We start from the raw sequence: 19,324 nt of genomic DNA on the forward strand, positions 1-19,324 counted from the left end.
GAATAGTATGGCATTGTTGTTCTTGTCCTCTGCGAACTTATGCCATTAATTGCTATGGTCAACTGCTTGCTTGATCAGCCCATCGGACACGTCAATGGGCGTTGTTAGGTTGTATTCAATTGGCACAGCCCTTGAATTACATTCTCCGTAACGAGATGTGCATAGTGCTTACGGGCCATGCGAACCCCTCACTCTGGATACAAAGTTCATCGAAGCAGCCCCCCAAACACCTCCGGTTACACTGCAAGGCAATTATCGCAGCGATGGCAACCTTAGACATCGAGGTAGTAGACCTCACCGGTATCGGGCTCCCTCAAGAAGACTGCCGCAAGGTGGCCGTCTGGATGGCGCAGGCCTTTGCTCAAGCGCGTGAGTTGTTGACCCGTGTCGCCGGTCTTCCTGGAGAGGCTTTTGGTGCTGATTGATTTCCTTTATAACCAACAGCCGCGACGCCGGCCCTGACCATTTTCTTCGGCGCCGCGCCCTACGAGGCCAACGTCGAGATGCACGAGCGCTTCTGGGCCTCGCACCTGAACCGCGTCGCCATGTCGGGCCGGCTGATCGGCGCCCGGGCCCGCGGCGGCGGGGCATGGCGCGGGTTCCGGGCCTTCTTCGAGCCCGGTAGGTCCAGGCTGCCGTATGTCTCGGACTTTGTGAGTCCTCTGCTTCTCTCACACCCGGCTCGTTGGTTCTGATCAGGCAATCTAGAGACTTGAGAACAACGACGACTGGGATCGCTTCCTGGAGCTGGCCAGCGAGGAACAGTACATGAGTCGGGTCAGGGAATGGGGCAAAAAGACAGGCCGCACGAATGAGGAGATCGGTATTACACCTGGCGAGTACTATACGACGTCCATCATCGTGGTCGAGTAGGGGAGCCCTTCATTCAATCACTGCGGATGACTCTGACTGACAGATTGGTAGCCCGGCGCACCAGCGACAGGGTATAGGCCACGCGCTCGACGAGTACACACAAGATATTGTACGATTGCACTCCATCAGACAAAACTCATTGGGATTGTTCACTGATCTGCCAATAGGTCCGAGAAGCCCATAGGCCGCTTCACGTCCGCATCCATGAGTATATCGTGAGTACCCTTTTACGCATCAGGAGCTACACAATCTCACACTGACGTCTGCGCTGCAGCTGCCCTTTTACATCGCACAGGGCTATCGTGTGGTCGCATCACCTACATACAGCCTTGTGGGCTCGGCGCCGTTCAAGGTGCATTTCCTGATGCATGATTGCAGCCGGATTGTGTCCCGGTAGGCTTGTTAAAGGGGGTATGTGGGGACACGTCGCGCACCCATAAGCCATCGTGCGTCGTGACATGTCCTGCTGATGGCTTATAAGCGGGGTTTCATATTATCATATCATCGCCACTAGAGAAGAGAGCCTTTCACATCAGTAGAGGTGTCTGTTATACAATGTACTAAAGGCATCTGATGCCTATGACTAAGTGAAGAGGAGGGATGTTGGATACCAGCATTGAAATTGCTTCGTTTGCTTCCAATTAGTTAGCACAGGTCTGCATCCCTTGCTTCATTCTCTGGTTTGTCCAAGGCCTTAGGCCTACACTCAGTACCCCGCGCCAATACTTGTTTTTCCAGATGTGAGATCTTGACATGAAAGGATAAGTACACTGCAGCCGCACCTTTGCAAACTGTATTTTCACGAGAAGAACGAGAGCTTTCATTATGTATCCTCTCCCTCCACAATCTTTGCCACAAATGTTGTCGGTTGACAAAGTGATCCCCGTTATTCAGGGCATCATTGCTGATCGAGAAGCAATCCGTGAGTCGGTGGTTTCCAAGGTGACACCGGAGACGGCCACGTTTGGAAATGTCATCCAGCCATGGCTAGATGAGGAGAACATGAATCAAGGAGCCGAAACTTTGATAGACATGTATCGGTATGCAGGTCCGAACAAAGCTATCCGTGACGCAGCCGAGGAGGCAACCAGGTTGATGTCAGAGAGTCACGCAAAGCTCATGCGAAGGCATGACCTCTACCTCCTAGTGAAAGCTGTGGCAGACAGAGACGATAGTCCTAATGAGGAATGCAGAAAGGCGGTGAAAGATATGTTGCGCGAGTACACAAATGTCGGATATGGGAAGTTGAGCTCTCAGCAGATCGAGAGGCTACTAAACGCACGGCAAACCATCAGTCAGCTTTGCCAAGAGTTTAATCAAAACTTGAGGGAGAAAACCAAGGGGCTCTGGTTCACACCGGATGAACTTGATGGCGTTCCTGTGCAGGAGATCGAACACCGCATGCCAGTCGGCAGAAATGAAGTATACATCGACCTTGGCAATCGTGCAGACCGGCTCCTGGTGCAGAGGTTTGCCCACAGCTCAGCTACAAGAAAGAGGTTGTACCTTGAAAACGAGCAGAAGCTCTGGGAGAACGTTCCTCTGTTCAAGAAAGTTCTGGTCGTGCGGGACGAGAATGCACGCCTTCTCGGCTACAAGAGCCACGCAGAGTTCAAACTGCAAGACCGAGTGGCAGCTTCACCCGAGTCGGTAGACGAAATGCTGGGTGCCATGCGTCAGAAGGTTCTGCCATTAGGAAAACGGGCAATGGAGAAACTGAAAACCATCAAGAAAACGCATCTGGGGTCGCATCTACCACCCGAAGAAGATGAAATCCTGCCCTGGGATTACTTTTATTATATGCGCTTACTGGAGGAGGAGACGCAGGTGGACCATGAAGTCGTGGCTGAGTACTTTCCACTTCAAAATACAGTGCTCAAAATGCTGGGACTGTTCGCGTCTTTCCTTCAGCTCAAGTTCGTACCTATTCCTCCCGAGGCGCTTACTGGGAGTACTTGGCATGAGGATGTGAAAGGATGGTCAGTGTGGGATGAAAGACCGGAACACAAGGGCGAGTTTATTGGGTATCTTTTTTCAGACATATTATACAGGGATGGGAAGTATAAAGGGAACCAAAACGTCAATCTTCAGGCTGTGGGTACAACTAGACTGCATATGTCAACGAGAAACTGACCTGCTAAAATAGTCCTACATCAAACCAGACGGTAGCAGGGTCCTTCCAGCGACTATACTGATGTGCAACTTCTCCCCATCAGCCGTTACAGGATGTGCTTTGCTCAAGCATTCCGAGGTAGTGACGCTATTCCACGGTGTGTTCCAACCCCATGTTTCTGTCCCATGCTTCTCACTGGGTAATGTCTAACATCATAGCTTTCTCAGAGCTTGGTCACGGAATTCATGACCTTCTGTCTCGTACATTGCACACCCGGTATCATGCCTGGAGAGTCCCGGTAGAGTTTGGTGAAGCTCTAAGCACAATGCTCGAGAACTGGTGTTGGGATAAGACGACACTACATGCAATGAGTTGCCACTACACAACAACAGGCCCTGAGTTTCCGAACCAGTGGAAAGCGCAGAACCCGCAGGCCTCACCACCTGCTGAACGTATCTCGGACAAGCTTCTAGATCGGTTGATCGGGGAGCGAAATCTGAACAGAGCCCTCCAAATACTAAAACAGACGTATGTCTTGGGCACTCTTACCAACTTACGTGACATCTTCTGAGACACATATAGTGCAGACTCAATATTTGACATGACGATTCACAATCCAGCTTCCCACTATGAGCTCGTACAGCTCGACGAGACGGAGCTCTATAACGTCCTTTACGAAGAGCTGACTTTGAGAAGAAACCCCGAACCGAGTACATGGGGACCTGCTCATTGCCATTTCGGACATTTGATGTCCGGCTACGACGCGGGATACTTCGCGTATTTAAGGTATGTTTCATCATAAATAACTTCAAGCCTGTAACAGTAGGGCTAAATCCAGCACAGCGCCCAGGTTTTTGCGGCGGACTTCTATGAAACGGCATTCGCCGCCAACCCAAGTTGCCAGAACACTTGGGATCGGTACAGGCGGGTGATCCTTGAGGCCGGCGGTAGTCGAGATGAGTCGAAGATCATGGAGGAGTTTCTGGGCCATCTTCCCACACCAAATGCCCTTGTGAGAAGCCTGGGTCTTCAGTAGCACATCTGCGGATTCGGAGGGGTTTGGATACTGGGATAAGGTACGAATGATACAGAGAATAGTATGGAAGGCGAGGGTAGCGATCAATGTACGACCTTCGCCCTCGAAGCGTCTACCACCTCTGTGGCGAAGCTATCCCTAGTATCTATTGTATCGTTTGGCACCCTCTAGGCCGGGCACATCAATATATTCGACTGAGGGCTTCCGGCATCATTATGGTAAGGAGAAAGCCCCCCTTTTCAAGGTTGATTGAATATTAAAGATATCGAGATGCTGAAAAGGACGCAGGTGGTGGGACGCAGGGGATGGCGTGCACGAAAAGAAAATAGAGCGGAAAACCCCCGAATAGTGAAAATAGGTTGGTTTAGATAGAGACAACCAACATCACCGTCTTCATGGTACTGAATTCTCAACGAGCTCGCCACTTCACTTATACGGAAAAGGCCAAGTGGTATGCAGGTGAACACTACGCTTATAAGGATTGCGCTCAAATTCCTAATATTTTTTGGTTTAGACAGAAAACGCACCAAGAGTTTCCTCAATTACCACTTTTGTGGACAGCTACTAGGACAATTTCATGCTTAGTAGCAATGGTACAGCATATAGTGTTTAAGCTGAGGTCGGCATTTGGAAAACCCGCCTGCGGATCTGACGATCTTCGAGCCTATTGCAGATCTAGCTTGCGTTCTAAGCTTAACAATGAATAGACTAGGCTTAGCTTGCCTTAATGAAGGTCCAAACACCATGATGTTTTAGGGCCATATGATGAGGTGCTTTATAGCTTACAGGTGACTGGCGCTGCCATCCCGCGCCTTGGGGTAATGCCAAGCCATGACGTTATTTCGTACCGCGATTGTGAATTTGCGACACCACCTTCAACGTGGGGAGTAGCTGCAGTGGCAGGGTAATTAGATTGCAGATCCGGGGTTGAATCAGTTAGCCGACATAAATTGGACCTGAAGATCATTGATATTACGCTACATGGCTGACATATGTCGTATTTATTGGTAGAGCGTCGTGCAGGAATAACATTGCCAGGATGCGCGGCACGCGAAATGCAAAGAGTTGCGCGCCGGCATGAGCTTTGCTCGCACCGAATACAAATAATGGCATGATTCCCGTCCATTGTCAGAGTTTGTGTTATCAACAAGCGTCATTGTCACGGAAAATGAAGGCTGTCAACATTCTACCATGGGCTTCCCTCCTGGCGGCAGCCCAAGCAGCCGTCGTTGAACGGGATACACCTGGGTTTGGCACGGGTCAACCAATTGACGGGAACGGCAAGGGAGCGCCAATTCTAGGTCAGTACAGCAAACGAAGTCCCTATCTCTTCAGTTAACGTCGTCTTTAACAAGTTTCACAGGCGGAACCAATAAGGCTCTCGATCTACAGAACCCAGACAACCTCGGTCAGCAAAGCACTGACAATGGGGTTGTCCCCAACCTCAAATGGAGTTTCTCAGACTCCAAGACCAGAATCCTTAGAGGTGGTTGGGTACGAGAGCAGGTCGTGACTGATTTGCCGTCAAGCCACGACATTTCGGCCGCTCAACAGCATCTGACCAAGGGATCTATTCGAGAGCTTCATTGGCACAAAGTGGTAGGTAGTCGAGCATCCACTTCGGGTTGCAACCTTGCTAACACTATACCCCAGGCTGAGTGGGGCTATGTGTATGCTGGATCTGTACTCGTCTCTGCCGTCGATGAGAATGGCCAGTATCAGGTATCCAAACTCGGAGTCGGAGATATCTGGTACTTCCCCAAGGGCGAAGCGCATACCGTTCAGGGTCTTGAAGATGAGAACGAATTCCTTCTGGTATTTGATGAGACCAACTTCGACGCTGTCGGGTAAGTTCAATAAAGCCAACGTCCGCATCATAGGTTTTGGTGCTAATTGTGGGTAGAACTACATTCAACATTGACGATTGGCTTGCGCACACCCCCAAGTCTGTCATTGCCAAGAGTCTAGGAGTCAACGAAACAGTTCTTGGCTCTCTACCTACGACGAACCCATACATCCTGAATAGTACCATTGATAATCACGAGGTCACTGGGCCAAACGGCGAACTTTCTGGCAACAACTCATATGTCTACTTTGCAAAAGACCATCCTCTAGAGAAGGTTCCCGGTGGTGGAGGTACCTTTCGAATTGTTGACACCACTACATTTCCCATTTCAAAGACTATTGCGGCTGCGATCGTGACTCTGAAACCTGGCGGTCTCAGAGAGCTGCACTGGCATCCAAATGTGAGATCATTTCCCAACTACATGGTAGTGTTGATGTCTAACAGTAGATATAGGCTGAAGAATGGCTTTACTTCCACCAAGGCAAGGTAAGCTTTGACTCCCAGTAGTTGCCCTTGGAACTCGCTTACACGCTTCCAGGGACGCGCCACCGCTTTTATCGGAAATGGAAACGCCCGGACTTTTGATTTCTCAGCGGGTGATACTGGTGTCTTTCCTGACAATAGCGGTAGGTCTCCGAGTCCCTCTGTCGCGTCTCAATCTAACAAACGTCAGGTCATTATATTGAGAACATCTCCGAGACCGAGGACCTAGTCTGGATTGAGATCTACAAGTCCGACCGTGTCAAAGATATCAGTCTCGGGCAGTGGCTCGCTTTGACGCCATCCGGCATTGTTGCAAGCGTGTTGAAGATTCCGGTCGAGACGGCTGAGAGATTGAAGAAGGAGAAGCAGATTCTCATTGCATGATCTTCCCAAGTCAGTGTTACATTATCGCCCAAGGCAGAAACAGCTCATGGAGATCTATGGATATCATAGGTCTTCATTTCTAATCATCTATTGTGTAATGGTAATTATGTAGGCTCCTCAAAACAATTGCTTTTGTATCACTATCGCGACTGTCTGGCTAAAGCCCTATCTCATGGGGCGGTGCAGAGAAGATCACTCAGTACTGCGGCGTTCTTCACTTTCTGAGTCACAGGTTCACCAACTAGCACGAAGCAAACTTGGTGTTCAATGGCCCAGAGACATGTTTACTTGTAGTCTCCTTTGTCCTACATGCCATTTAAGAGTTCCCGGATCAAGAGTCTGTAATTCGGTACAGATATCCACCAATGGAAGAGGTTGCGTAGATTTCAAGACTTTCCCAAACTCAAATTTGCTGCATAGAAACTCTCTTGGCTTGCCCAATAAATGTCGCAAAACCTTGCCGCAGGTTTGAATACACTTTTGTGGCAATCGTAAACTCAGAACAGAGAAGTTTTCGCTGCGGTAGTTTCAATTTTCTTCGCAATGTTCTTTCGGAGATTGCAAACAGAACTTATTTAAGCTTCCAATAATCTCCAGGTCCACCATCTGACTTCTTCCCCCTGAATCTGAAACACTGGCTTTCACCAGAACTTCTCGGATCACACCCTGATTAAGATCCTGTTTGCAGCCTTGTGCAATAAATATTTGGCGTCAAGTCAACATCTCTTACACTTTGCCAAGATGATTTACAGGAAGGCCCTGCAGCTTTTCCTCTCAATCAGCGCTTTGACGGCCGTCACCATCGCAATTCCAATCGCCAAAGTAAATACTACGGCTGCAACTAGAGCATCCTTCTACAACAAATCACACTCATCCCTCAACCTTACCACTAGCACTCTTGCCACAGCGGTTGACATTAATAGTACATCAAGAACGGAAACAACTGTCAATATCACGCAACAGACTTCCAGTCCCACCAACGGTACTATATTTGACACAATCAACGTCAATACTACATCAGTTACAACCATTGAGGACAGCTTTCCACAGCACACTCCCAGCCAGTCTATAGACAACACATCTGACGTTGACCCTGCACCAACGACCGTGGCTAACGGAAATATCACATCACAATGTGCTTCCAGTCCAAATAACAACTCCCTGGCCACGTTGGATGACGAGGGACGACCGGGAAAGATCCCATACCGCAGGTTTCCCAAATGCTATGTGGAGTGTTTTGACTCCGAAGGCACTGACGACAAGACCTGGCCGGCTATCGGAGATATCCGAGATTTGACGACTCACGAATTCTGCCACAGCCAATGGGTATGGGTCGGCAACTGGATGCTGGAACATCTCCAGTTCTGCGTCGCGGGCTATCCTGGATCCACGGGCAGATGCGAGCATTGCAGACCACAATGCCACCAGGAAGCCAAGAAAGTGATGGACAGTCTCTGTGGGACACCAGGCTAAAGAACGCTTTAGAAGTCAAAACGAGGAGGCTCGACAACTTTCAAGGTCGTCAAAAGGATATTTTACTCGGAGGACAATGTCGCTGAGTTGAAGAATGAAGTTTGTTAGTTGATATAGAACAGTAATAACACGGACTTCCCTTCATTCCCTTTTCTCCTCGAACGCGTTTTGATGCGGCCCACCGGCTCAGCAGCCCTTGCTCCAAGGCCACTTCTGCAAGTGAACCACAGTGTTTAAGGAGAACTAGGTTTCTAGAAAGAGCAAGGTGAGTATGCTACGGCGTGAATTGATATTGTGAACTGTTCATTCAGAGATGAGAGCGAGTAGTACCACCCAGATCACTGTGGTCTCTGACGTCTATGTATGCCACGATTACCATTGGAGTTGTGGCGCGCGTCACTTTTCTCATCGGTATTCACGTGTCATGAACCATTGCTTCCGTATAGCCTTGCAAGAATAAAAATCGGTTCCATTCCGAACCTTGAGAACCTTCTCTGTTATTAGCTCTTTCCTGCATGGGCTATCTGACCTGGGCGACAAAAAGAGTCTGTACCCCCTGGCGATTCCCCCGGCCTTCTGCTATTCAAAGTCTAAGCCCCCATGCAGACCGCAATCAGCTATGTAGGCACAAGCTGAAAGTAACAGTTAGGAACCAGCTGTATGTCTTTGTCACGGAAAAGAGTAAACTCCAGTACGCGAAACAAAACAGCAGCCAGATTTTCCCATCATTAAAGATGGAGTAACAGCGCCGATGTGGGTAACACTGAAACTAAACGAGCCAAAGTCCTCATACGGTGAATTCTCACGTTCAACTCACTCCTTGGTACCCTTCTGCGCTGCAACAGTCAAGCTGTCTACAGCACTGAAAGGGGACTTGGTGAAAAACCCACCAAATCACGGGCAAACACGTGCAAAGCTCTACCACAAGGATAGACACCTACACCAAAACCCCTCCCGAAGGAGCCTTATACCAGCCTAGAGAGAGTCAACCAGAGAGAGCCACCAGAGAGACGGACAGAACCACAAAGAGTACACCAACAACACGCCACCAAGAGAGACAGAGTCGACCAGAAGAACCACCAGGAGCGAGACACAGAAGACCAGCGTAGTGTGAAAAAAACAAGAAGCCAAATGAGTGTGATGGGGAAGTGAGGTGAGGGGAGGGGGCAAAAGAAAAAAGGGATAAAAAGAGGGTCAAACCGGGTTTACCACTGATGCCGACCAGAGTGAGTGAGAGACCAAGACCAAGACCAAGTCGCCCAACCACCAAGACCTTCGCCTCGTATCATGGCGGAAAATAATGCGTTACCGGGGCACGCTGCGGTGTTCTTGTCGATGCATTGACCGGGGCATGCTGCGGTGTTCGTATCTAAGTATTAGTGACCAGTGCGCTCACCTCGAGATAAATGGCGTCAGCAACTAGGTCGTGCGTTACCGGGGCACGCTGCGGTGTTCTTGTCAATGGCCCTTCGCGGCGGAAGACATGGCGAAGGGCGAGAGGGGAGGGGATCCTGAGAGCAGTTAGCTGGATTCCAAACAAGGCGGGCAAGAGAAACGAGAATGAAATGGAACAAGATAGGAAAGGGGTTACTTAGCTCTGGATCGAGAAATATGCCGGTGGTTGATGTCAAGGTCGGTCTTGGTCTCACACTTCAATCTACGCATCCATAAACGACTACTGGACCTTTCTGCACATTAGCCAGAATGCGCAGCTCGCCGACGCGCCGTGACACTTGGATCCTCTTCATGGCTTGAAGAGAAACCTTGCCCACGGCGGTGAAGGTGCTGAGCTATCGCATCGCGACCACCTTCGAAGTTGACCGCGAGACCGAGGACTTCCAGGCGAACATCCCAAACCTTGCGGGAGAAGGGCAGGTCGACACTTGGAGGGTATCGACCGTACTTCGAGACACGTTCGGGTTGCCACCAGAAGAAAAACCACTGAAGAGACCGTGTCAGTTGAGTCAAAGTGCTGATGAGAAAGAGAAGAAGGACAAATGAGAAAGGGAAAATATCAAGGCCTCACAAACGAGGGGAGACAGTATGAAAGGGGAACAAGAGTGCATGCGCAAAGGAGAAGCTTACCATCCACCAAGAGCTTCCCAGAGCCTGGCAAATATTGTCCTTTGTGCCTCGATCCCACGGATTACCTTCGAAGAGCTTGTACAGTGTCAGAGGGCGCCTAGAGTCGCGAGCGTCCTTGAAACCCAACAAAATGGGCTTCCTAGGGCGTCGCCATTCCAACATCACCTCGTTCCTCATCACCAGGTGCTTCCACTGTTTGGGGGCGAACAGAGCCGCCCCGACAACGAGAGCAGTGCAGGTAAAGAGAACAGTGACCGCGAACGGCCAATGAAACTTCCCTCCCGGCGAACACAATTGCACCATTAGCACGACAAACGTTCCAACAGTGTCAAGAGGGAGGAAGAGGATGGTGTAGAGGTAGGACTTCATCGTTCGTGAATATACCGAAACCATCAGCCAGCTGCAGAAGTGGTCGTAAATGGGCAGGCATCGATCAGTCACGACGCAGTGATACACCCTGTCTGACGATTCCCGCTCACAACGAGGACACAACCGCGGCCGATGGTTGGGGTGCCACTCGCTAACATCATCGGCGCTGAAGCCTGGAGGAGAATCGACGTCAGTAATTGGACATGGAGTAAGAAGAGACATGATGATGTGCCATGAAATGATAGATGGGATGATGGACGGAACAAGACAAGGTCGATTATTGTGCCATGGAATAAGAAATGAGATGAGAGACAGGATAAGAAAATGCCGAAGAATGCGACTTGGAATGAGAGATGGGACGAGGAGAGATGAGGTGAGAAGAGATGGGGTAAGAAGGGATGGAAAAGTGTGACGAACCACTCGCTTGCACAATGAGACGACCATCTTGGACAGAGCGCCACTGCCGATCACGAAAATACGTGATAAACAGTGCCGTCAGCCAAGAGCCCATCCACTGAACCTTCAAGAAGCCGAATATCGCTATAATCGCAATACCTGCACCTTTGCCGTTAGCAGTGTCAGCCGGGACCAGAAGAAAACCCTTGTCGGCGGGGAAAATAAGTGTTGCCCATGCATATCGGTAGAAAACCTGATACACAGACATCACAAAGAAGGTGACGAGCCAGAAGGGACCAGCCAAACCAAACAAGTTCACGATCAACGCAAGAAGACCGAGAAACGCCTGGCGGAACGAGTCCCAACTGTACTCGGCCATCTTGAAGAAGTGAAGAACAGGGGACGGGGAAGGAAAAACCAGAGGGAAAGGAAATCTGGGGAAGGAGAGGGAGAGGGATGGGGAGCGTGAAAAGCGGCTTTTCGTGAAGATCTTGGGGCGTGAAATCGAGCTTGTAGGCAAGAAAACACTAGAGACGACGACACGGAGAGCGCTGATGTGCTTGTAGAAATGTTCGAGATCGTGGGATCAAGAGGGCTCTGCAAGCACTTTGGGAGAGAAAGGAAGAGGAGGGGAAGAGAGCGCGGGACCCAAGCACAATAAATATTAAGCAACCCGCCCGAACTGGAGGTGGGCCTTACAAACGGGCGAGCAGCAAAGAAATGACTGTACTTCATTCCACTGGGCAACCCACCTAGCAACAGGACGTCGAGCTCGCGTTGATAACCCATGACAAGACGCAGAGATGTTTTTTGGGATTTTTCCAAGCATGAAATTAAAAAGATTAATGTTTTCTGCTCTATCAAACCCGTTCTGTGATATGACCTAGAATAGTGGACGCTGAGATACTCTTCGTGACTTCCTACGGGACAACAACCAATCACCGCATATCGATGTGAAATTCGAAGTCCAGGGTTTCATTGACATATGATGACTCCAGATGCTATCCACTACTCCTGCTAAGATTGTAGACGTAGGCACCTGTTCAGCAACCAGAATCTGGACGGCCATACCAGCTAAAACTCAACATTTCCTATTCCGTGCATCCTTGATGAACTGCGCACAGCGCTCCGCAACCATGTAAACAGGGGCCATGGTATGGGCAGCTGGAATCGTGGGGAATACGCTGGCATCAGCAATTCTCAGATTCTTAAAGCCATAGACCGTCAACTGGTCATCCACGACACCCCCATCCTCCTCTCGAGCCATTCGACATGTGCTCGAGAGATGCACAACAGACTGAGCGGAGGCTCTGACGAAACCATCGAGATCTTCGTCACTCAGCTCATCCCACTTGCGTGACGAGTTTAAGTTGGGGGCATGAACCAGCTCAACGGCATGACGGTAGCCTGACGATTGCATGAATTGGTCCGCCAGGTTCAGTGTAAACCGTAGGGCCTTTCGGGCAGTCATGATATCTCGTGGATCCTCCATCATCCGATAGTGGACTCGAGGGTCTGCCTCAGGATCTGTTGATGCCAACTCAATAAACCCGGTTGTCTTTGGCTGAACCAGACATGCGTAGAGAGTAACTAGGGCCATCCCAGAGAACTTGCCTACAATCGCGCCAGCTGGAATGATCATTATCTCCAGGTCTGGCACGTTCTCAGACACTGAACTATCAAATGGTCGGTCTGCAGGTCCGGGCTTGAGCGTAAAAGTGGTGGAATCAAGCTGGGATGTGTTGACATATATGGTGCTAGACGTAGTCCCAGTTTTAAGCAAGCCCGTGCCGTTCCAAAGGAACAAGATGACCTGCCAGATAGCCCAAAGCCAACTTATTTGCATGTAGTGGTAGCTTTCTCTACCGGGCACTTTCATCATAACTGGGAGGCCGTGGTGGTCGCTGAGGTTGGCGCCCACCCCAGGCAGCTCCTTGTTGACTGTGACATTGTAGGACTTCAGTTGCTGGGCTGGGCCAATGCCGCTTAACATTAACAGCTGAGGCGAGCCAAGCGCACCGCTGCATACGATGACCTCTTTCTTAGCCTTCACGAAGTAGGTCGGTCCATCATGTGATCTCACTGGTCTGATATGTACACCAGTGGCAAGCCCACGTCCAACGTCAAGCTCGAGTCGTGAGGCGATGACACCAGTGCACACCGTCAGTCGATTTTGTCGCGCAGTTGCGACAGAGCTCGGAAGGTAAGCGCGATACGAACTATGTCGATGTCCATTCTGGTCGATGGTATAGTCCGTGTAGTAGTAGCCGGCAGCGGGTCCATGCGGATTGTTAACGTCCCATTCGATAGGCAATCCCAAGGCTGCGGCCGACTTGTCGATATGGTTATGAAGCTCAAACTGAGGTAGATGCTGTATGATGTGGACTGGTCCATCATGGCCCAGGTGCTGTGCGTTGGGGTGGCTGACACAGTTCTCGATCCGCTTGAAGAAGGGCTCGACATTTGCCCAGCTCCAGTCCTCGTGGCCCATCTCAGCCCATTCATTGTACATGCCTGGGATGCCCCTCGTGTACAACATCTGATTGACCCGCGACGCACCCCCTAACGCCTCACCAGTCCACAGATCTGTCTGCCTGCCATTACACCCATCAATTGGCTCAGACAAGCGATGCACCACTTGGAAGAATCTTCCTAGGCTGCCAGAGAGCAAAGGGACTCGTGACAGCCAGTGATCACCAACTGCGCCTTTCTCCAGCAGCAGGACGCTTACATCTGGGTCCTCGCTAAGTCGCGAGGCCACAGCGCATCCAGCCGTGCCGCCGCCAACGATGATGTAGTCATACTCGACGCCGTCAAGCTCATGTGCTTTGCGTTGAGGGTAAGATGTTTCGAAGGGCCACATGGTGGAATGATGGCCTCGCACCCTGCAGAGCACAGGCCAAGCAGGTTCGCGCAATTACTTGAAGGCAACGTACTGACGAGGCGTGGACTGCGGATACGAATTATAACGGAGTCATGATGAGTTGTAGTGATATCCCGTAGAGCGCGTGGCTCTTCAGAATCGGTGCGCCGTTTGAGAGCGTTAGAGAGCGATGGCATCACTACAGGGGCACCAGCCCCACTAGAAATCTGCCTGGATTCAATCGATATCTTGGCGGAGAAGATACTGTGTGTCTATTGCACCATACGGGGAAGTTCACAAGACCAGTTGACGTCTTGGAAACGCCTTCCTGAACGTCAATGGATAATACATCATCCTTCAGCCAGGCATGTAGTGCTCAGATGGTTGGTAAGGCCTTGGAAAGCTTCAAGAGTTATTATCACTATCTATAGCTGGCGAAGGCCCCCTAAGCTAGGTCCGCATTAGGCCCCAGTTGCCCTCCCCACCTGGGGAAACGGGGCCATTCCGCTCGTACGACAGTGAGGTATCTACCTATGTACCTACCTGAAGGTGCTTTAGCGCCCTCCACCTGCACGTAGAATCATCGCACACTACCGGTACGCATGCACCGGCCGGCAGCATGTATTATATTCAACGATGCTGATGCTGTCGTCATCCTGGCTAATCAGGGATACAAAAGTTGGAGTCGTTCGCAGCGTTCTCCAGTAAACCAGCAAGGCAAGGGTCGCCACCTGCCCCATGTGTGCTAGGCGGATGCAAGTAATGCTTATCAGCGCCGGTATTTACCTTGCAGTTCGTCGTGCGGCCGTTACTTGAGCCAATGAAGTATCACATAATTGCGGCTCAAATCAAAACTCGGGGGTTGGTCGCGTAAAAAACGGATCGTCGTCATGAGCAGATAGAATGCGCGCACCGAGTATATATAGCGGCCTGCCAAGACAGGTGAGGGCCTCTACCCTTCGTCCCATCCCTACCAGGCTACCCCTACCAGCCCCAACCACAGCTAATTCTGACCCGTGTCGGAGAGAGTGGGACATTCAGAGATGGCGCAGCGTGTCAAGTACCTGGTTGCGGGTGCCGTGTTGCTATCGTCATACACCGCGGCCCAATTTGTGCCAGCACCTACCGATTTGATCACTAAAGAAGGGTACGCGGGAATCAACGTCCGCTACAAGCAAGTCCCCGCAGGTATTTGTGAGCTGGACCCCAATGTCAAGAGTTACTCTGGCTACGCGGACGTCGATGAAGACCAACACATTTTCTGGTAAGCGAAACTCTGGACTGTCTTTTAAAACGGGAGCAGTGGGAAGGAAAGGTGACAGAAGGCGGATCGAAAGTGATCTGGCAAGATGCGTGGCGGGTTGTCGTGCGAGCAGCCAGCAGACCTATCTCAAAAGCGACCCGGAGAAAGGCGTGTAGGAAGAAGGATGTCATGATTGAACAGTTGATGATACCTGAAACTGATAAGTGCAGGTGGTTTTTTGAGGCTAGGAACCAAGATCCTACAGAGGTGAGAATGGAAACCTATGCTGAATCTTACACCGCTAACATTTGCTCAGGCACCCCTCACAGTCTGGATCAATGGAGGGCCAGGGTCATCCTCCATGATTGGGCTGTTCCAGGAGCTAGGCCCCTGTGGAGTGGATATTGATGGGAAACCGTACAACAATCCTTATTCGTGGTCCAACGTGAGCAATATGGTGAGTCTCGGTGTTTTCGATATGGAGGTGCATTAGTCTGAGACATGCCAGCTCTTTATCGACCAGCCGGCTACTGTCGGGATGTCATACTCGATTCCAATTCCAGCGTATGAGGATGGCAGTGGCAACATTGTGCAACTACCAAACGAGACGTGCCCGGATTTTGCCGAGGTATATGGAACATGTGGAACATATTCGAAGCCAGACATATCCTTGGTTCCCAACTCTACCCTGGGAGCTGCGCCTAACATGTGGAAAACACTGCAAGGCTTCATGGGTGCTTTCCCGGACTATTCGAGAAGTGGTTTCAGTTTTACCACTGAAAGTTACGGAGGGCATTACGGTCCGGTATTCAATGGTGAGAACCTTAGCCTGGGGTACCTCGTATTGTCTTCTAACAGTAACCCAGAGTATTTCCTGGAACAGAACGCAAAAGACATTCCCGGGGCCCACAAGATTGGACTCGAGAATGTCCTGATAGGAAACGGCTGGTTCGACCCACTGATCCAGTACCAAGCCTATTACAACTTTTCGGTGTATCCGGGAAACACCTACGATTATGATCCGTACAACGACACTGTGAAGGCTGAATGGTACAACAATCTCTACGGAGCCGGGAACTGCGTGGATCAGACCATTCAATGCTACACCACCGGACGCAATGATATTTGTTCAGCAGCTGATAACTTCTGCGCCTCTAACGTTGAGTATCCCTTCGATGTTTACTCTGGCAGGGACGAATACGATATGAGAGAACTCACCCCTGATCCATTTCCGTACTCATTCTATGTCGACTACCTGAATACCCCAGAAGTGCAGGCGGCTATTGGAGCATACCAGAACTTCTCTGAAAGTTCAGGAACAGTCAGCCAAGCATTCGGAAACACTGGAGACGATGATCGAGAATCTGGGACTATTGAGGCTGTGCGGAAGCTGCTTCAAGCGGGTATTCAAGTCATTCTCTACTACGGAGATGCGTGAGTCCATATTGCTCCCACATTGAAATTCCTACTAACAGAGTCTAGTGACTATAATTGCAACTGGTTCGGTGGCCAGGTTGTCGCAGCCGAAATCAACGCTCCTGGATATGAGGATGCCGGATTCGTCAACATCACGAGTTCGGATGGCATCGTTCACGGACAAGTTCGACAGAGCGATTTATTCAGCTTTGTCCGCATCTATGAGTCCGGCCATGAGGTTCCTTTCTACCAGCCACTGGCATCACTCGAGCTGTTCGAGAGAGCACTTGCCCGCAAAGACATTGCAACCGGCGAGGATGACGTCTCTTGTGCCCGCGGTAGCTACAGGACGTTGGGCACACCCACGAGTGACTATAGAGAAGGGAACAGCACCATCGTGTTGGATGTCCTTCCCAAAAATGCCACATACAACACGGCCATCAATGGGCCCGACCCGACACCGACACCATTCGCCAGTGCCAAGATGAAGCGCGACCAGACAGAGTTTAGGAAGACGAAAAGCTATACTAAGCTTGGTAGGCCGCGTCGATCGAAGGGTGGTAAGCGGGTAGCGTAAGCATCGTGCAACATAACTGGCGCTATAATATAAGAGTAGATAGCGTCTAGATGAGTAACATGCATAATATACGTGTCGTGAGTGGACCGAACTCAAGCCAGAAAGTATGTCCAGCGAATTCAAGTCGTCACCAGCAAGGACACGAAAGTGTCTAGAGCTCAAATGAACTAAACCTCCCGCCAGAAAATCAACAGCGTTAGCGAAAATCATACCCGCTCAATACTATTACCTAGAGGTTAATAAAACCAAGCCCCTGGTTATCCATGCAAGCAAGTACGCAGAGTTCTTTAACGTACCATAAATAAAATCAGTGGGCCATCATGCTTATCATTTCCTTCTTCGCCTCGGTGGCTATAGTGGTCTTAGGTTTTGTCATTTCCCGATCCATCTGACTTAACAGGAAAGGCCCGCTTCCACCAGGGCCGAAAGGTCTTCCACTATTGGGCAACCTGCTAGATCTTCCACCGTAGGGGGCCGTAGAATGGATGCGCTGGCTGAAACAAAAGGAGCGATATGGTTCAATCAGCTCAGCGACAATACTCGGCCAACTCTTCATCGTTCTCCATGATAGACAGGCTGTCTTCTACATAATAGAGTCAAGCGCTATCAAAAGTGCTTCGAGACCAAACTTGGTCTTTGCCAACGACGTGTACGTCAAGAGAAGGGGTTTTCCTGATGCTCATTATTTCCTGCACTTATATCATGACTCAGAGTCGGATATCGGGATATCATGGGCATGATGCTGTACAATCGAAGATTTCGACTGCACCGCAAACTTACAGAGACCCAGGTCAGCAACAAGTCAATCGGATGATTCCAAGCGATTCAAGATCTAGAGGTTCTACGGTTTTTGAAGAGATTGGTCGCAGATCCCGTCAACCTGCAAGATCGTCTCCACCAATGAGTGTCCATTCGTATACCCTTACACGGTGGTGTCATGGTAGCCATCTGATATTGAAAGTGCAGGATATCTGGATCCATGATGCTTCGCATTTTACATAATCATGAGACAGACCCAGAGAAGAATAATCCTCTAGTCGCCAACTCCAATCAGGTCATGGAGGAGCTCTCCAAGGCTACAAGCCCAGGCGCGTGGATGGTAAATGTTGATCCCCTGGCTTCAGTACCTTCCACTATGGATGCCGGGCGCCGGGTTTCAGAAGACAGCCAAGGTCTGGAGAGGCCACCTTGTGCGCTCTATCGACGACCCTTACAACTATGTGAAAGATCAAATGGCCAAGGGCAATGACAATGTGTCCTACGTTGCTGGCTTGATGAAAGATGTGCATCGACAAATCGGACCCGAGGAAGAAGGTGTCATCAGCTGGTCGACAGCCTCCCAAGGTCTCACGGGTGAAATTCACGATTGAGCCGTGCACGGGTCATATCTAACCGTGAATTTTGGTGCGACCCACTTGCCTCCATGCTCAATGCAGGCAACGGCACCACCAGCGCTGTGCTTCTCTCTTTCTTCATTGCGATGATTCTATTCCCCGGGGCCTAAAAATGTGCTCAAGAAGATATTGATCGTGAGGTGGGAGATCCCCGGCTGCCGTCGTTTTCTGACAAAGCAAATCTTCCATACGTTCAGATCATAGCCCAGGAAGCACTACGCTGGCATACACTTGCGCACATGGGCTTCCCCCACTTGACGAGGGAGGATGACAACTACAAGGACTACTTCATACCGAAAGATGTACTAATGTTCCCTGCTGTTGCCTGGCTTTCGCACGACCCTGATGTTGTCATAGTCCGAGAGAATTCGAGACTGGGAGATTCCTTGAGCTTCATTGCGAAGCTCTAGCATCTGAAGTTGCGTTTGGGTTTGGGCGAAGAGCTTGTCCTGGAAGATAGATCGCCGAGCAGACACTTTTCCTCTCTATTGCGCAGACGTTGGCTGTCTTCCATATCCAGAAGGCGCTGGATAAACAAGGCAATGAGATCACAGTAGTGTATCAAATGTTGCCAGGCGTCATTTTTCGCGTTAAGCCTTTCCCATGCAGAATCGTAGCTAGGAGCGAAAAGCACCGGAGCTTTGTCAAGTTGCGTTTATAGAATAGTGAAGCTGAAGCCATGGCACGATCAGACCATTTAGCTAACGATGGAATTATAAACTTTAAAAACAGCGAAGAAGTCATATACCTAGGCATTCAGCAATACGCTAAAC

General features: G+C 50.2%; 8 protein-coding genes across 8 annotated transcripts; 6 read left to right on the forward strand and 2 right to left on the reverse strand.

The window, feature by feature from the left end:
• Nucleotides 1-263: 263 nt before the first annotated feature.
• Nucleotides 264-1,270, forward strand: JN550_007058 (uncharacterized protein; the record flags this gene model as incomplete). The annotated part of the gene is made up of 6 exons (XM_049318866.1): nt 264-369; nt 445-653; nt 709-869; nt 925-982; nt 1,041-1,088; nt 1,148-1,270. 6 exons carry the CDS (start codon nt 264-266, stop codon nt 1,268-1,270), a joined length of 705 nt encoding a protein of 234 aa, XP_049170953.1.
• Nucleotides 1,271-1,698: 428 nt separating this feature from the next.
• On the forward strand, nt 1,699-4,022 carry JN550_007059 (uncharacterized protein; the record flags this gene model as incomplete). Its single annotated transcript, XM_049318867.1, has 5 exons — nt 1,699-2,967; nt 3,020-3,143; nt 3,205-3,514; nt 3,569-3,772; nt 3,830-4,022. 5 exons carry the CDS (start codon nt 1,699-1,701, stop codon nt 4,020-4,022), a joined length of 2,100 nt encoding a protein of 699 aa, XP_049170954.1.
• A 1,168-nt stretch (nt 4,023-5,190) lies between these two features.
• On the forward strand, nt 5,191-6,735 carry JN550_007060 (uncharacterized protein; the record flags this gene model as incomplete). The annotated part of the gene is made up of 7 exons (XM_049318868.1): nt 5,191-5,323; nt 5,386-5,621; nt 5,676-5,869; nt 5,926-6,268; nt 6,322-6,354; nt 6,407-6,494; nt 6,542-6,735. 7 exons carry the CDS (start codon nt 5,191-5,193, stop codon nt 6,733-6,735), a joined length of 1,221 nt encoding a protein of 406 aa, XP_049170955.1.
• Nucleotides 6,736-7,476: 741 nt separating this feature from the next.
• On the forward strand, nt 7,477-8,208 carry JN550_007061 (uncharacterized protein; the record flags this gene model as incomplete). The annotated part of the gene is made up of 1 exon (XM_049318869.1): nt 7,477-8,208. One exon carries the CDS (start codon nt 7,477-7,479, stop codon nt 8,206-8,208), a length of 732 nt encoding a protein of 243 aa, XP_049170956.1.
• A 1,695-nt stretch (nt 8,209-9,903) lies between these two features.
• On the reverse strand, nt 9,904-11,437 carry JN550_007062 (uncharacterized protein; the record flags this gene model as incomplete). The annotated part of the gene is made up of 3 exons (XM_049318870.1): nt 9,904-10,149; nt 10,294-10,835; nt 11,080-11,437. 3 exons carry the CDS (start codon nt 11,435-11,437, stop codon nt 9,904-9,906), a joined length of 1,146 nt encoding a protein of 381 aa, XP_049170957.1.
• A 702-nt stretch (nt 11,438-12,139) lies between these two features.
• Nucleotides 12,140-13,921, reverse strand: JN550_007063 (uncharacterized protein; the record flags this gene model as incomplete). The annotated part of the gene is made up of 1 exon (XM_049318873.1): nt 12,140-13,921. The coding sequence occupies one exon, from the start codon at nt 13,919-13,921 to the stop codon at nt 12,140-12,142; it is 1,782 nt and encodes a 593-aa protein (XP_049170958.1).
• Nucleotides 13,922-14,964: 1,043 nt separating this feature from the next.
• JN550_007064 (uncharacterized protein) lies at nt 14,965-17,157 on the forward strand (the record flags this gene model as incomplete). The annotated part of the gene is made up of 5 exons (XM_049318874.1): nt 14,965-15,185; nt 15,395-15,431; nt 15,481-15,621; nt 15,673-16,598; nt 16,647-17,157. The coding sequence occupies 5 exons, from the start codon at nt 14,965-14,967 to the stop codon at nt 17,155-17,157; spliced, it is 1,836 nt and encodes a 611-aa protein (XP_049170959.1).
• Nucleotides 17,158-18,139: 982 nt separating this feature from the next.
• Nucleotides 18,140-18,527, forward strand: JN550_007065 (uncharacterized protein; the record flags this gene model as incomplete). Its single annotated transcript, XM_049318875.1, has 2 exons — nt 18,140-18,256; nt 18,318-18,527. 2 exons carry the CDS (start codon nt 18,140-18,142, stop codon nt 18,525-18,527), a joined length of 327 nt encoding a protein of 108 aa, XP_049170960.1.
• Between the last annotated feature and the right edge of the window lie 797 nt (nt 18,528-19,324).

The sequence above is a fragment of the Neoarthrinium moseri genome (genome assembly GCF_022829205.1).
Source record: "Neoarthrinium moseri strain CBS 164.80 chromosome Unknown scaffold26_Wmoseri_CBS_16480, whole genome shotgun sequence".
NCBI lineage: Eukaryota > Fungi > Ascomycota > Sordariomycetes > Amphisphaeriales > Apiosporaceae > Neoarthrinium > Neoarthrinium moseri.